The 17277-nt window shown below is 31.3% G+C and overlaps 1 protein-coding gene across 1 annotated transcript in view; it reads left to right on the top strand.

Annotated features, from left to right (window-relative positions):
• The window catches only part of LOC106145512 (E3 ubiquitin-protein ligase TTC3-like), a 70571-nt gene that overhangs the window by 44879 nt on the left and 8415 nt on the right, over positions 1–17277 (top strand). The window contains 14 exon segments of the mRNA XM_078041108.1: positions 300–360; positions 559–643; positions 2668–2690; positions 2692–2794; positions 3643–3723; positions 5400–5509; positions 7677–7800; positions 9944–10066; positions 10793–10894; positions 12390–12482; positions 13108–13172; positions 14036–14099; positions 14102–14174; positions 15211–15537. Of these exon segments, the coding sequence (XP_077897234.1) occupies positions 300–360; positions 559–643; positions 2668–2690; positions 2692–2794; positions 3643–3723; positions 5400–5509; positions 7677–7800; positions 9944–10066; positions 10793–10894; positions 12390–12482; positions 13108–13172; positions 14036–14099; positions 14102–14174; positions 15211–15537 (1434 nt within the window).

Here is a 17277-nt window from a genome sequence, read left to right as displayed (position 1 = left end):
TGTGTCCTTTCTTTCCATCTGATTGTAAAATGCCTGAGAATAGGAGCCCTTGCCTATATCTCTCTGTATCTGCTGCAAATCTAAATAACTATTATCACCATTATAATTTATCTTTGTAATAATTTTACATCATACATAGAATGCCTTCCTTTGTGGCTTACCTGTTTGTAATTATGCTCTCATATAGTATTGCTTCTTTGGCTTTCTTATTCCAATTTACATATGTTTTTATTGTTTTGCTCTCAGGCTTGTGGATTTTTATGTGTGGATCTCAGGAACAAATGCTATTGTATTCACAGGTCAGCCTCCAAAACATAAAGAAAAACAAAAATCCCGAAACAATGAATCAGAGAAATTCAGGTATTTTTTTTCTTTAATTTTATAGGGACTTTTTATTGAAATTACATTGGATTTAGAGAGTAATTTGGGGAAATCAGTGTCTTAGTAATATTTCTATTTAGGAACTCACATGTGACTGTCCATTTACTCCGTATTTTTCTTTATATAAACAGGACTGTTTTATTTTAAGATGATTTAAAACATGCTTTTCTCTTTAAGTTCTAGTTCACAGTTGACTTTACCAGTTGATTTGAAAAACATCTTGGAGAAACAGTTTTCTAAATCTTCCAGAGCTGCACACCAGGTAATGGAAAAAGCTTTTCCAGTAGAAATAGCAAAGCTCTGGTCATGAATTAATATATGCTTGCTAAGAAACAAGACTATCATTAATTTAAATACTAATTCAAAAATTGTTACCCAGAGATTTAACCAGTGGTTAGAACTGTAGAATTTCTTTCCAAAGATTTAATAGTAAAACTAACTTTAAATATTTTTTAAAGATTTGGATAATTTAAAAAGATTTAAACATATGCAGTTTCATTATGCCTACTTTAACAACAAACTTGGTAAATTCTTTTTATGTTATTTAGTGATGAAAATTTATATCATGGAATAGGATAATTGCTTCAAAATTTATGGGTCATTTAAAATTCAATTAATTATTTAAGTCTATATAACATCTAAAAAGGACTGAAACAGATTATTAATTATTTGAATAAAAGCAGTTTTAGAATTTGTTAACAGTTGGAGATTTTTAATTATATGTTTTTATATTTTTACTGATCTAAAAACCCTGAAGGACTTAAAAAAAAAAGCCTGTGAAGGTAAAAAGATTATTTATGATAGTTGTTTGTTAACCCATTGTTTATTCAATATGTTTTTATTGGATTCCTCCCAGATGTTGCAGACAGAGGGAGTCTGCATTGACAGTGTCCAACCTGCTCTGATGAAACTTACAGTACAGATATCCTATGTTAAGTTATGTTAAGGGAAATAATTTTCAAGGCTATGTGGATCTGTTCCTAGAATAAGAAATAAGATTAAAACAGCATATTTGGGATGGGGTGGAAGCTCAATGGACGAGTGCTTGCCTAGCATGTGTGAGGCACTAAGTTCAATTCTCAGCACCACATATAAATAAATAAAATAAAGATCCATTGACAACTAAAAATATTTTTTAAAAATATTTTTAAAAAAGGTGAATAACTAGTTATTGACAGGACAGCACTTCATGGTCTGTAATCTCAAATTCACATCTTAAAACAAATGTGGCTCTCATGTGTATTTTAAATACTATAGTGGATAACCAGGTTAATATGATAATTGTTCTTTTTCATCATATTTTGGGGGAAAGTTGTCCTATATTTTGGTTCATTGGCTAGAAACCATCAGGAATCTTTTGTTAATCTGTGACTAAACTCTACAGTTTAACTTTTGAGTCTTTATTGTTAGGAACAGTGAGGAGTATATTGTTTAGATTAGTATTTTCTCTTTTCTGAATGGTGTACACATGTATGGCAAGGATGACCAGACTTTATCTTAATGTCTTACCTCTGTCATCTTTGTGGAACTTTTGTAACTTAAGGCTATTGCCATGTAACTAAAATCTGATTTCACATTATACTGTTTGTGTACATATATTTTCAACTTGCAAAGTGTTTATCACTTTATTTGAGTATATTATGTCAATTTTGTTTTTATTTTTTTATGTTTTTCCTTTTATTTAATATTGTACTCTGTCAATAATTATTTTCCTGGTTATATTTAAGTACATGTGAAGTAGGAGTAGTTAATGATTGAAATATGTATTTCTTGCTTAAAATTAATGTTTGTTTCAGCACAGGATGACAGTTGTTAAAATCTGATTGTACCGCATAAATAAATAAATAAAATAAAGGTATTGTGTCCAACTACAACTAAAAAATATATATTTTAAAAAAATAAAATAGGTCCTGTGTTCTTATGTGTCTAATTGTTGTATTCCCAGACAATTTACTTATTTAGTGATGTTTGGTATTCTTCTTACATTGTTAAAACTCCAAAATATTATTGGTATAGACTGAAAAAGTAAGCAAAGCTTTGCACTGTATAGAATTAAATGAATCAAACTTTCTTCTCATGGGCAGTGGCAGAGGAATGAAGATAATGGGGCAGTGCTGTGCTGAGAAAGAAATATGATGAATAAAGCATAGTTTGAGTATTTATTTAAATACTTATTATCATTTATAAAGTGTTAATGTGAATTTAACATCGTAAGTTTTAAACTAAAAAGCTGTAGATTTGCACTAGTGAAATAAAATTTCTTTTTCTTTTATTTTCTTTTTGCAGGATTTTGCTAATATAATGAAAATGCTTAATTCAAGATGGTTTCACAGCCTTATTGGAGCAGCATTGCTGAAGTGCTGCGCAGGCCTTTACAGAGTTGCTAAATGGTTTAGATCCTCAAAAAATAAAGGTAAAATTGCCAAATCATAGCTTGTTTATCAATACCAGTGCACCTCAGATGAATTTAGAAAAAATCAAGGCTTTAACTCGAATTTATATACCTTATACCTTGGGGGAGCAGGTTAATCTCCTCCAGGTTTTGTGGCAGGGCACAGGTGATGATCCCAATTCAGAGTTTGTGATTACATTCAATGTATGATCCATGCTTATGTTCTCTTTTTGACCATTGTTTGGGTTATCAGAATCTTCTGGCCTTTCCTTTTATGAAAAGGAGTCTTTTAATAAAGCAAAAATTTGGACTCACTTTTAGATTGGATTTTTTTATCCAGCAAGAAGGAATTAACTGGATAAATGAGTAGCTAAAGCAAGATTGTGAAAGAGCAGATATCTTACTTAATCTGTTACTAACACATGCAAAAGCACATGATTTTAATTAAAAATTATTCTAATTTATTATGAACTATGCCTTAAACAACTGACACATCGATTCTGTGTTTTATTTTTTTTAAAATATATATTTTTTAGTTGTAGTTGGACACAATACCTTTATTTTATTTATTTATTTATGCGGTGCTGAGGATGGAACCCAGGGCCTCGCTCATGCTAGGCAAGCACTCTACCGCTGAGCCACAACCCCAGCACTGATTTTGTGTTTTAAATACTTGATATGAATATAACAGTTTTGTATTTGCAAAATATATTTTCTAATTCTATTTGATCTTTAATTCAATCATACTGATGAATGATGTTATTACACTTGTTTACTGATGTTATTACACTATTGTGGCTAGAAGGTTAATGTGATGTAAACTGGCAGATTTATGTTTAGATTTTTAACTAAAGCCTTTTTATTGAAAGCAATTGAACCTGGCCATGATTAACTATGTATTAGTAATATATGGACTTGCCATTTCTCTGCTTGGAATAGGACAGCCTGAGGTAAGATTGTAACACAGAGAAAAAACAATTAAAATAGCATATTGTTTTTGTAAGATATATAAAATCTGTTTTTCCATTTTGGCTCATTTCTTTCTGTGTACTTTCTTGAAAGGCTGAAATAGCTAAATTTAAATAGTTTGTGCTTTTTTTCTTTTTTTTAAGAAAACTTTGTATTCCTATTAGAGAAAAAATAATGCTTGCAATACTGGGATTCTACATCTTACTTACATAAAAAATAAAGAATCTAATATATCATGGTAGGCAAATTGCAAAAACATAAAGTTGAAGGAAAAGAGCAGGTTGGAGAACACAAACATTGTGATAACACTAGTGTATCATTTCGTATAGAACAATACTAAATATTGTTTATGGATATCTCTGCATTTTGTAAAACTGAAAAAAAAATATCATGGACTACCCGTTTATCATATTTAAGATAATGACAACATTTATTGATAAAAGAGGGAATAGGCCTGAGGAAGTTAGAAAGGAGATCTCAACTTTGTGTTATGCTGTTTTATTAGAAAACTGAAGTAAACATGACCATGCTTAATAGCTCTTAGTTCTGGGTGATGAGTAGTTTGGTGTTTGGTTAATTCTTAAGTGGAGGATTCAGGTAATAGCATATCGTCTGCATGTAGGTGTGAGCTCTAGTGGTCCCCATTACTCATGCTCTTTTTTTACTTTCCTGGGATGCTTACTTACCTGTGCTATTCAGTGTTATAACCTTGTTTGAGGTTCTCTAGAATGATTTCAAGTATTATAACATATCCTTTCTGCCAACTTGGATGCTAAACTTCCCTGATAAAATGAAAGTTCACCTCTAAATTGCTACCTAGTTAAGATCAAACTTGACGTTCATGTTTTACTCACTTCTGAGAATCTACAGTGCCTGAGGTTCATTTTCCTTGTTCTTGATGTGACAGATGGATTGCCTTTTATTAATTCCTGTCTAATTCTGTTTTATAATATATCAATTGAAACAGGACTTCATGATTTTAATTCTATCTTCACAGAATAATAAATTTCATACTTTCCCTTATTGGAATTGAATAAATAGTTTGTTATACTCATGATTTACTGTAAAATAGACAAATTTTTAAAGAAAACTATGAATATGGTAGAATTTATGCATTTAAAAGATTTTCATCAGCATAGACCCTTAAGGAAGTCATTCGTTGACCACAGTCCAGCCCTTGTTTTAGACATTCTTGGAATGCCTCTAAAGGGCTATTTTTTTTTGGGGGGGGGCTATTTTTAAGATAGCTTTTGTCTAAGAGAGCAGTACTTAATAGGATATAGATTACAATGTGTGTGCATGTGTGTATTTGTATTTGTGTGTTTTTTTTATCATGAATTTACATCTTATAGTATTAGCCAGCATAGGCCATCACTTTGTGTGTACAAAGAAATGTTTATATAGTTGGCTGTCTTATATTTTTGGCAAGGTTGGATATGTTAAATTCCTGGGTTTCCATATGTTCATCTGATTAGCTATAGGAAATTTGTATAACTTCTAAGAAAGTGAAATGCAGACAGTATAATTTTTCCGTAAGAATTTTTTAATATACATTTTTTTTTTTTAATATTACACGAAAGGAATCAACTTTGGGGTGAAGTCTGTTTTAACATTTTTCTTCTTGCATAAGTGATTATTGTTCTCACCTTTATTAAAGGAATTATCTGAAGCTGAAAACCAGCTTAAAAGGATTATTGAACACTACTCCAATGAGGGACTTGATTGCTTGGCCTATTGTGGAATTGGAAAAGTATATTTAAAAAAAAAAAAGGTTAGTAGAAATGACATTAATTTCCAGGCTGATAAATTTGAAGTCTTAATGTGTTGATGATCCTTTTTCTGGAATTATTTTGTTACCTTATGTGTGGCACACTATTATGATTGTGATTTACTTTGAGGAGCTGACATCTTGGTATCGATATTAAGTATTAAAGCAAGATCAATCAGTGCAATTCTTGATGATTATTAATTTCGTAATTCATAAGAAAGTGAGTAATAGAGTATTTAACATGAAGAATTTAATATCCATTTGTACATTTCATCTATAAATGGTGACAGAATTGATATAAATTAGTACTTTAAAATATGGTTTATACACTTTGATGTTAAGCACCTATTTCCAAAAAAAAATTGTATGAAAGTGTTTTTAATAAAAGGTACATGTTAATATGATGTTAAATACATCATAAGTTAAGCATAAAAACCTTTCTGAATTTCTATTATAGTAGAAATCCTTATTCCAAGTTCAAAATACAACTTTTCTCTAAATGTTGCATTGCTGTTAGTCTTGTCTCCTCAGATTGTCTGTATGACCCTTAGGGAACAGGATTGTGTCTTGTTCTTTAAAAAAAGAAATCTGTGTTTCCAACCACTTGCATTCAATATACATAGATTACATTATAAAGAAATAATTGTTCACTGATTGAAATATCTCTTATAATTTTTAATTTTCCTCATATTTTCATCTAACATTTTAGGGAAAGTTTTATGAGATTCTTGGGAACACAATCTTAGAGTGTGCCTGGAACCTCTTTGTAGATTTTTAAAGATTAAAGAAAATTATTTTACTTCATGAAGTTAATTTTGAATTGGTCTGTAAGGATCAAGTAGTTACAAGGGAAATAGGATTTAGCAATCATCTTTATAGTAATATCAAATGAAATTAATTTCAAAGTGTAGTGTAAATTGTTAGGACATACTTGTTTAATGCAATGGTGATATGCTGGTATTCATAAGGTCCAGGAAAGAAACATAAATGTGTAAAATCATGGAAATGTGGTAAACTGAAAAGTCTTTGCCATGTTGAAGGCATTTACATTTTAATTCCTAAGTAATATGATGTGAGTAAAAGTCTAATAGCTGTTTTTTGGCATTGTAATGTACCATTTGTATCCTGCTATTGATAATTGTCTTATGGTGGATGGTAGTCTAGCTTTTCTACATATAAATCTTTTTTTTCCAATTTTTTTTGTCAGTGAGTTATTGGCTTTTTTTTAAACTTGATTTTTATTTGTTTATTTTTATATGGTGCTGAAGATTGAACCTAGTGCCTCACGTGTGCAAGGCAAGAACTCTACTACCACTGAGCTACAACACCAGCCCTACATATGAATCTTTACATATGTGTAGGCAAAAATAAGTTTTTAAATTAGAAAATAGTTTCAAGATTGGAGAAAGCAGGGAATCTTTTTTTTTTAGTCTAAAGAGAATAAAGCCCTCATTAACTTCATAATCTAATACTTCAGTATCTTTTTTTTTGTTGTTGTTGTTGATTCCTAGGAATTGATGATTTGGGTATCTCTCTCTGTCTTTCTTTTTCAGCCTATACACATACTTCATATGTGTGCAAATGTTTTCTTTTTTTATAGGTTGTTCACAACATTACAAAGCTCTTGACATATCATATTTCATACATTAGAATCAAGTGGGTTATGAATTCCCATTTTTACCCCAAGTACAGATTGCAGAATCACATCGGTTACACATCCACATTTTTTTACATACTGCCATATTAGTGAATGTTGTATTCTGCTACCTTTCCTATCCTCTACTATCCCATCTCCCCTTTCCTCTCATCTTCTCTCTCTACCCCATCTATTGTAATTCATTTCCCTCCATGTTTATTATCCCATTCCCCTCACAACTTCTTATTTTTTGAATGGAACAAAGTTGCATTTTAAAAGGAATAGCACACACCTTACCATGATAAAGCAAAAGGCCAGGACACAGTTATATTTAGTTTATATTACTGTAATAGCAAGCAGCAATAAACCTTAGTTTTATTTAAAGGAAATTTAGTGTTCATTGAATACTTCCACCTGATGTTTTATTGAAGGTACTCCTACCAAGAAGCTCTAGGTCTTGTGAACTCTTGTAGTAAATGAAAATATCACATCACATCTTCAGTTTCTTTTTTTTTTCCTAATTCTGATTTTAGATTCCTAGAAGCTCTCAATCACTTTGAGAAAGCAAAAACCTTGATTTATCGTCTTCCAGGAGTGTTAACTTGGCCCACCAGTAATATGATTATTGAAGAGTCTCAGCCAGAGAAAATAAAGGTAACAGTTTGTTTTTGAGAATGTTCCCTTCTAGCTATATTAAGTTATGTAGGTGTTGAAAGACAGACAGTAATACTCTTCTCACAGTCCCTGACATGCATTCTCCCTTGAAAGAGAAACAATGACTTTTAATGCACATTTCCTAGGTACTAGTGACACACCTTCCATTCATCATTACATTTTCCTTACAGCAGTCTTGAGAATTGTGTAGTATGATCATTTCCATTTTACAGTTTAGATAGGTGAAGTGATGAGCTCATGGTTAAGCATCAAGGAAGTGGTAGAGCTGGAACTTGAGTTCAGGCATTCTGACATTAGAGCATGTGTTATTGAGCAGGATGCTGTACTGGTTGTACTTAGAGGAAGGTACAGTATTACTGTTTTATTAAATTAATATCATTATTGAGATGGTACCTGAGTTTATGAATTCAATTATGAATTTAGTGTCATTTCTGGAGCCATATGGATGCTTTACCAATTGTAGAAAAACTAATAAATTTTGTCTCATATACCAGAACTTGCTTTTGTATGAAGCTTTTAAAAGTACAGGGGCCAACTTTTACAACTTAATAGTAAAAAGACAAATAATCGAATTTACAAGTATATAATAGACATATCTGCAAAGAAAATATAGTGATAACCCATTAGTACAATATTGTAAACCATTAAGGAAACGCAAATAAAAACACAGTGAGATACTGGTCACACTCTGAGGATATACATAGATATTAAGTGTTGGCAAGGGTATGGAAATATTATAACATTCATACTTTGCTGGTTGTAATGTAAAATGGTGCAGCTGCTTTGAGACAACAAGACTGGCAATTCCTCAAATAGTTAAACATAGGGTTACCATGTGACACAGCATTTCCACTCCTAGATTTGTACAAAAAAGAGAAAATATGTTCTCCCCAAAACTTGTACATGAATGTTTATAGAAGCACAATTCATAATAGCCCCAAAGGGGGAACAACCCAAGTATCCACTGATGAATAGATAAACAATAAGTACTGATATATGATACAACATGCATGAATCTTGTGAACACTGTACAAAATAAAAAAAGCCAGACACAAAGGCCACATGCTGTATGATTCTGTATATATGAAATATCCAGAATAGGCAAATCTGTATACAGAGACAAAAAATAGATTGTCTAGGTCTGGGCATTAGGGGAAAAAGATGAGGAACAGCTAATGGTATTGAGTTCATTGTTGGATGATGAAAATGATCTAAATTTAGATTGGTGATGGTTGTACAACATTTTGGATATATTAAAAGCCACTGAACTGTACTCTTATGTAAGTTTTATTATATTTATATCAACAAAGCTGTTAAAGAAAAATAAAGCACAGAGATTATTAGATTTTCTTCTCATTATACCATATTGGGATGGAGATATACAAGTTATTGACAACAAAAAACAAGTACTGAAAGCATGGTGTTAGTCTCTCGGGGGCTTCTAATTCTCTAGAGTATTAACAAATACATGTGGCAGAAATAGATGAATGGGAGTGTTAGGATTTTAGATCAAGTTACATTGAGAAAGAGATGAATCATAGGATTTTCAGGCTTGCCCTAAGGCTTATTTTATCTTAATTGTTCGATTTCTCTTAATTCTTTCTTTTTTTTTTTTCTGGTTTCTGGGCAGCGAACCCAGAGATATTTTACCACTGAGCCATTCCCAGCTCTTTTTGTATATTATCTTGAGACAGGTTCTTGCTAAGTTGCTTAGGGCCTAAGATGATAAGACTAGCCTTGAACTTGTGATCCTCCTGCCCCAGCCTCCTAAATCACTGGAATTACAGGCATGCACCATTACACCCAGCTTCCCTCTTGATTCTTAAAAGAGATTTCTAAAAACTATAAATTACAAAACCAGTTTTGATGATAACAGAGGACAAGATTTTGATTCTGACTGAAATTCTAAAAACAAGAATTTTGTTTATTTCTCTTTGTTTACATATGTTTGCATCAGCTTCCTTTTAAAAGGAAAATCTTTAAAAGTTGTATACATATAATATGTCCTGGGTAAAAACATTCATTTCCATGTTGAAAATGTTTTGATGGCAAGAGGAATCACAAGCATTTTTTTTGACAAATCAGTGTTGTGATACTATCAGATTTGCTTATTTTGCTTTAGATGCTGTTAGAGAAATTTGTTGAAGAATGCAGGTTCCCTCCAGTGCCAGATGCTATTTGTTGCTATCAGAAGTGTCGTGGATATTCCAAAATCCAATTATGCATAACTGATCCAGACTTTAAGGTAAAAAATGAAATGTACAATGGAACATTAACTTGCAAAGTCATGCCTTAAAAATGAATCCAGAATAAATTCTGTAATTGAAGGCACCCAAGTTGTCACCTTGCCTGCCCCTTACCCTGGTCTTTTTTAGGTCATCTCACATGGGAAGCCAGGGCCACTGAAATAAATGTTTGGGGCAGGTTGGTGACCATAGATGACAGGCTAGCTAATTTCATTTCTCCCTCTAGCCATGTTTCATGTAACTGCCTCTTCCTTAGTAACATAGGAAACAAAGTGAGATTGTTACCTCTCATTTGTTGGATTTCTAATGCCTTGTAAAAATTCAGTCCAAAAATATAAAGGCCAGTGCAATCACTGAATTAAACCCAAAAACCTAACTTGTGCTTAATTAAGTGATTAAGTTTTTGGTTTATTCAATAAGATAACCATCCTACTCTTAGATTAGTAGATCAGATGAAATGTTTGTTAAGATATTTTATATTCTGTAAAGGATAATGCAGATGTCAGCTGTGAAAATGAAGATTTTTGCAAAGTTCTGTATCTATAGAACTCCGCATTTTGTAGTACAGATTATTTTATCCCTCTGCAAGGAGATAGATTATCTAGTTATATCTACCAAGTGAATGCAACAGTTCTTTTTATCTTAATATGTGTGCTATGAGGGAATGAGTAAGTGTATGTGCATAGACATCTTGAAAATGTGAATTAAAATGTTTTGAAATCCAGGGTTTTATATGAATCATCTGTTGCCAGTACTGTAAAATAGAATTTCACATGAACTGCTGGAAGAAGTTAAAAACAACCACCTTTAATGATAAAATTGACAAGGTAAGCCACAATAAAGATTGTCTGGATTTTTAAAATATGTATATTGAATGTTTAAAAAAATTTAAAAAGTCTTCAAGTGAATATAAATTCCTTCTTGAGGATTCTAGACTTCATTAGAAAGTTTTAAGTTATGATTTTAACAATAAAGTGGAAAATAAGTTTTTAAATTTTATACAAGTATGAAGGGATTAACTGTAGAGGCCTTTAAAAAATTATTTAACTAACTTTTGTATTGTGATGTTATAATCAGAAATAAAAATTTAATTTTTTTTTGTTTTAAAATACAGATCTTAAATTATGCACTGACAATTTAGCTCATCATAGATTGAAAGCGTTGATGTAGAATTAAGGTTCCAACATTTTAGTATTTTACCAAAATTGGTTAAAGTAGTTTGTCCTAAGAAATTAACTGAAATTTTATATTGCCATTTCTCAGGGGTTTATTCTTATTATCAATATAATGATTAGTTAATCCATTAGTTAGAATACTTTGGAAGAGGGCACAATTTTACAGTCTTCTTTCCTTGTTACAATGTTTTTTTCTGATCTATATAATCTGTGGACTTAAAAAAAACCTTTTTTAATACTGTATAGCCCTATTCAAACGATTTTCTCTAGTGGGAAAAAATGTGATTATATTAGGTGTCTTTTAGCAGTTGGAATTATTTAAGTTTGGTAGAAACTAATTTTCACATAGATAGCTAGAGATATAACTGTAACCCTGTAGCCACTTCTACCGTCTTTTTACTTACATTGAGTTTTGTAAGCTATGTACTCTCCATTAGTTGTCTTAACCATTTCCAGAATTCTAAATACCTTCTATTAATTAGTCAGCTTTAACTATGATATGCTGAAGTAATATACAACCAGAATATTATGACTGACAATGAGAGGGTCTTTTCTTGGTTATATTACTTGTCCTGAAGTTTTGTCGTTGTTGGCCAGGGTTGAGCTGCAGCCGGGTCTATTCTCTGTGGCCATGTTCTTTATTTCCAAATCCAAGTTGTACTTTTTTGGAACATGTTTCTTTAACAGAGGGAAAAGAACAATAGCCAGTTCACACTGTGTTTCCTAGAGTGCTCATTTAGACCTGGTATATGCTATGGCAGTTTGACTTCCTTTACCACAAAGCAAGTCACAGGGAAAGGTCTGCCCCATACGTGTGGATACAGTCTTCCTATAAGAAGGCTCTGAAATGGCAGCAATCAGGCACTTTCGTTGCCTCCCTAAAGGAAATTTCATTGTATATTTTGAATGTACTTTGTGGTTAAAATAGTATATGCGTTGGGGCTGGGATTATGTCTCAGTGGTAGAGCACCCACCTAGCATATGTAAGACACAGGTTTTGATCCTCAGCACAACACAAAAATAAATAAATAAATAAATAAAATGTATTGTGTCCATCTACAGCTAAAAACGAAGTTTAAAAAATTGGTATACATGCATAGATTTATCCCTCCTACACATAACATTCTTCCTCTTTTAAATCAAATAGGATTTTCTACAAGAAATTTGTCTTACCCCTGACTGTGAAGGTATCATTTCTAAGATTATCATCTTTAGCAGTTGTGGTCAAGTTAAATGTGATGTAAGTATCTAATAAAGGAGAAACTTTATTAAATTTGTAACCAAAATGTTTACACCTGTTAAAATGTTTTAAGTTTGAGGAAGTTGTGTGATTTGAATCTTCTCTTTTGTAAGAAAAAAAAGTTATATCATTTAAGAAAATAAATATTAGGACATGCATTGCAGTGAAGCATTTTTACATTCTTTTATTTCCTCCTAGGAAAAGCATACTTTTTATATTTTGGGTTTACTCTTTTTGATAACTTCCATTTTATTAATACCCCCAAAGGGGTAGTGGTGGAGGTGTGGGTTTTAGAGAAGGGGAAGAGTGCCTTGAGGGATTACCTTTAACTTCACCATCTAAATGTGGCAGGAGTGGGTAATTATAATATATATAATTTATTGGATCTTCTACTTACCCTTAATTATTTAAAGTTTCTTCATAAAGTGTGTCTACTCTCTTGTTCCTCTTTTCAGTAAATTATTTTGCTAAAGCTTTCTGGGCTTTTGTCTGGGTCAAAACATCATCACTGTTCTCTATCAAATTGAACATTGTGTGTGCTTCTTAAATATTTGTTACTTGTGGTTTTGTGCTTTATGTCATGGGAGTATGAGACAAATTTTGGATGTCTTTGTTTTATTTAAAGTTTGAACACAAGGTCATAAAAGAAAAGGTTTCTCCAATACCTATTCTGAAACAGAAATATTCTAGGTAAGATTTTTAACAATCAATCAGTAGTTTTTTATATTGTCTCTTAGTATATAACTCTGTAAAATGCAGATTTCTAAATTGTGCTATTTTTTAAAATTGGCTGTGTACACATATATAAATAAGTATTTTAAAAATTATTTTTATGGATATTTAAAACAGAACTAGCTTTAGAATGATTAAATACTGAAAATTTGAAAAAGTCACTAGTTAGTGGTTGAACTTGTAAGAAAAATTATAACATTTCATGTTATGAAATTACTTATCAACAGATTTGGCATTTAACAAAAATTACATAGTTAGCTTTTGGCTTTTAATTTCAAAAGCATTTTTGCTTTCCTATGTTTCTCCACTTTAAACATTTTGAACCAATGACTATTTCTTACCTTGAAATACTTAGTGTATTGTCAAAATTATTCAACTCTGTATCTTTCTGTTCAGATCAAATAATTCCAATCCTTTTTTCTTTTCTTTTCGGTCCTGTTTTTTGTTTTTCATCATAAAAAGTGATTTTTTTCTTATAATTTGTGACCAAGAAAAACCAAAAGAAAAGATGTATAAAATTATTTGTTGAAAAGGAATCAGTGTAACCAAATCAACCAAATTCCCATGTTGTTATTGGGGTGAAAATAATATTTTATTATGGGATCTTGATTGCAGAGTACATGTACTATTCTTATTTACCCTACACAGTAATTTATATACATTATGTACATGGAAATAACATCTATACAAATTATACATAGCTTTCTTAATTAAAAGTCACAGCCTATTGCTTGGAGAATGTTTTCTATAGTAGGCAACAGAAAATAGTTCATTGAGCAATTAAGAAAGGTAAATTCTCACTAATTGTAAATGTTTATCAGCCTAGAGAAGCTAAGACTGAAAGAAGACAGAAAATTGAAAAGAAAGATCCAAAAAAAAGAAGCAAAAAAAAATTAGCACAAGAAAGAATGGAAGAGGACTTAAGAGAAAGTAATCCACCAAAAAACGAAGAACAGAAAGGTATGCAGAAGTCCAAACATGATAAGAATAGTATATATTTGCTTAAATGTACAAATACAGAATTATAAGGCTCATATTATTATTTTATTGAAGTATAGATTTCAGTTAGTATTTTCATACTATCACTAAAATATAGAATTCAGTTAGCATCATTGTCTTCTATTATTCTTAGATAGTGAAGGGATTGGTGTGAAGAATATCATTTTAGAAGCAGTACACAGCGATTCACATGCTTTCCTGCTGCTAACTCTAGGCAAACTGTGTCTGTTTCCTCTTCTTCAAACTGAATTGGAACATAATATCTGACCTGCATATTGTATGTTTGACAGTGCATTGTACAATCTGCTATGTGAATTTAAGTTCCAAAATATTGAACTGTAAATTAACTATTAATTGTCTGGAATAGTTCAAATAAAGAGGCAGTTTATAAAAGGTATCATAGAGATTGCCTTGCCCAGCTTGTATTTTCATTCTCTAATAACATGGGGATGTCTCATAGGTGATTTTACTATTCCTGTATACATCTTAACCAGTATATTTATTTTTAGTTTTAAGTTGAAGTAAGTTTTCTCAGTTTTCTCCATTGTGCCTGGATTTCCAAAATGAAATAGTTACCACTTGCTGTCTTTTCTTTATCTAATATACCAGTACTGTTTTACAGATTGATCATAAGTATCTTTGCTATAGAAAAATGTATTTTTAACTTTGTGAGTGTATTTTAATTTTGCATGTTTAAGAACTAAAAATATTTTGGAGGTGATGAGATTGGGTTGGGATTGTTGAGGGAAAAAAACTATTTTAGAGGAAATAAAATTTTAGATGCTATTACATGAATGGTGTGAAATGAAGAGAATATAGAAGTATTGTTAAATATTTATATTTCTAATTTAAAGTTTCTTGAGTTGTCTATGTAAAATAAAGCAATCAATCTTAATTGTATCTTATGATATAATATAATGTTATGTTATTTCTTTCTAAGTTATGCCATTGCAAATTAGCATAATTTATCAGTTTAACCTTTGTTATTTATTCCTAGAAACTGTAGACAGTAGTCAGAATTGTCAGTTCATTGGTGACAGAATTCTGCAGTGCATAAAGCAGTATGCTGACAAGATTAAATTGGGTATACTGAACCCTTCCAAGCTTCTCAAAGAATTGCTTTCTTGGAAAGTTTTGAGCACAGAAGACTATAGAATGTGTTTTTCTAGCAGAAATTTTCTCAATGAAGCAGTGGACTATGTCATTCGTCACTTGATTCAAGAAAAGAATAGAGTAAAGACAAGGGTATTTCTTCATGTTTTGAGTGAGCTTAAAGAAGTGGAACCCAAATTAGCTACCTGGATCCAGAAACTTAATATCTTTGGTATGTCCCTTTATATTCTACTCTTGTAGGAAGGATAAATGTAGGTCTCTTATTTCTTTTTATCTTCCTATCTTATTGTTTATGATATTTTAAATGTGGAATACACGTGTATGGTGAAAAATACTACCATCCACACATAATTTTTAGGTTATTCTATAGAAGGGAACAGTATGTTTTTAAAAAAGATCTAAACAAAATAAAAATCAGTCAGTAGGGAAATCTAGACTTGTATTATACTAAATATTTGTGAGTACTAGACACTACCCTGTGTAACCAACACACCCTGGAACCTAGGAGCTATTGAGTACCTTCTGGGATTGTGCACCTCAATAGCCTTGTTGAGAAAGATTAAGATTCTGTGAGGAAAAATTAGGACATGGAGATGGGACTCATTGTTTAGGAGCACATCAGGCAAATCTATGTTGAAGGATGAGAAGAAATGTACTCTGGGGTTCAAGTAGCAGACATGTAAACGAAGCTATTTTGTCAGTTCTACCTTTGGTTAAACAATCCCTGCTAAAGGAAACCACATAAGCAGTAATAAATACCTAGAGCAAAGGACCCATCAGGTTATGTAAAGCCAAATCATAGAATAAGGAGAAATAACAAAGAATTTTTATTTTAAACCATTAAGTTTATTACACAGTGAACTAAAACACACAGTGCATCTGTTTCTACCTGATGGATCATCTCTTTTTATCCTGAAGGAGTTCTTTTAGCATTGTTAATAGTAGAGATCTATTGGTATTGAATTTTCTTACTTTTTATTTATTTGAAAATGTCTATTCTGCTTTCAGTTTTGAAGAGTATTTATCCTGGATTAGCAGTTTTTGTCTTCTAGCACCTTAAACCTTTCCATTAACTTTAACCTCTCATTTCTGATAAGAAGTCAGCTATCATTTTAGACATTTTTACCAATACATAACACACCACTTTTTTCTAATTACCTTCAAGACCTTTTTCCTCCTAATTGATCATTTACAGTTGATTCTGATGCATCTAGATGTGATTTGCTTTGTAACTAACCTAAGTATTCACTGAGTTTCCTAAATCTGTTAACATTTTTTTTGTTAATTTGGGATAATTTTAGCCATCATTGTCTTAAATATTTTTTTCTGTACAATTTATGCCTCTATTCTTCTAGAAATCTAATTATATGTATGTTAGGTCACTTTGTACTGATAGTAACCAAGTGTCTATTTTTTTCTTTCTGATTTTTAGACCAGATAATTTTTATTGGTCTATCTCCAAGGTAACTTTTTCCTTTTTTTGCACTATACAATCTGATGATAGATTTGTTTCATGAACTTTTCATTTCAAATACTATACTTTTTATTTCTTTTAAAAGAATTTTTTTATTTATATGTTGACACCCATATCTACTTATTCATTATGATTAAGCTTTTCTTTAACTCCTTGAAATTAGTTATAAAAACTATTTAACTTTTTTTCTGCTAATCCTAACATCTGGGTCAGCTCACGGAACTATTTTTATATGTGATATTTTCTTTTGTGGTTCTCATTTTTCTATCTTCTTTTCATTCTGGCAAAATTTAATGATATTCTACATGCCTATAATGCCAGCGACTCAGGAGGCTAAGGCAGGAGGATCAGGAGTTCAAAGCTAGCCTCCACAACTAAGGGATGCACTTAGCAACTCAATGAGACCCTGTATCTAAATAAAATGCAAAAAAGGGCTGAGGTTGTGGCTCAATGGTTAAGCACCCCTGGGTTCAAACC

This window comes from Ictidomys tridecemlineatus, chromosome 3 (assembly GCF_052094955.1).
Source record: "Ictidomys tridecemlineatus isolate mIctTri1 chromosome 3, mIctTri1.hap1, whole genome shotgun sequence".
NCBI lineage: Eukaryota > Metazoa > Chordata > Mammalia > Rodentia > Sciuridae > Ictidomys > Ictidomys tridecemlineatus.
Note: the sequence above shows the minus strand (reverse complement) of the source record. Positions and strands in the feature narration are given on the sequence as shown.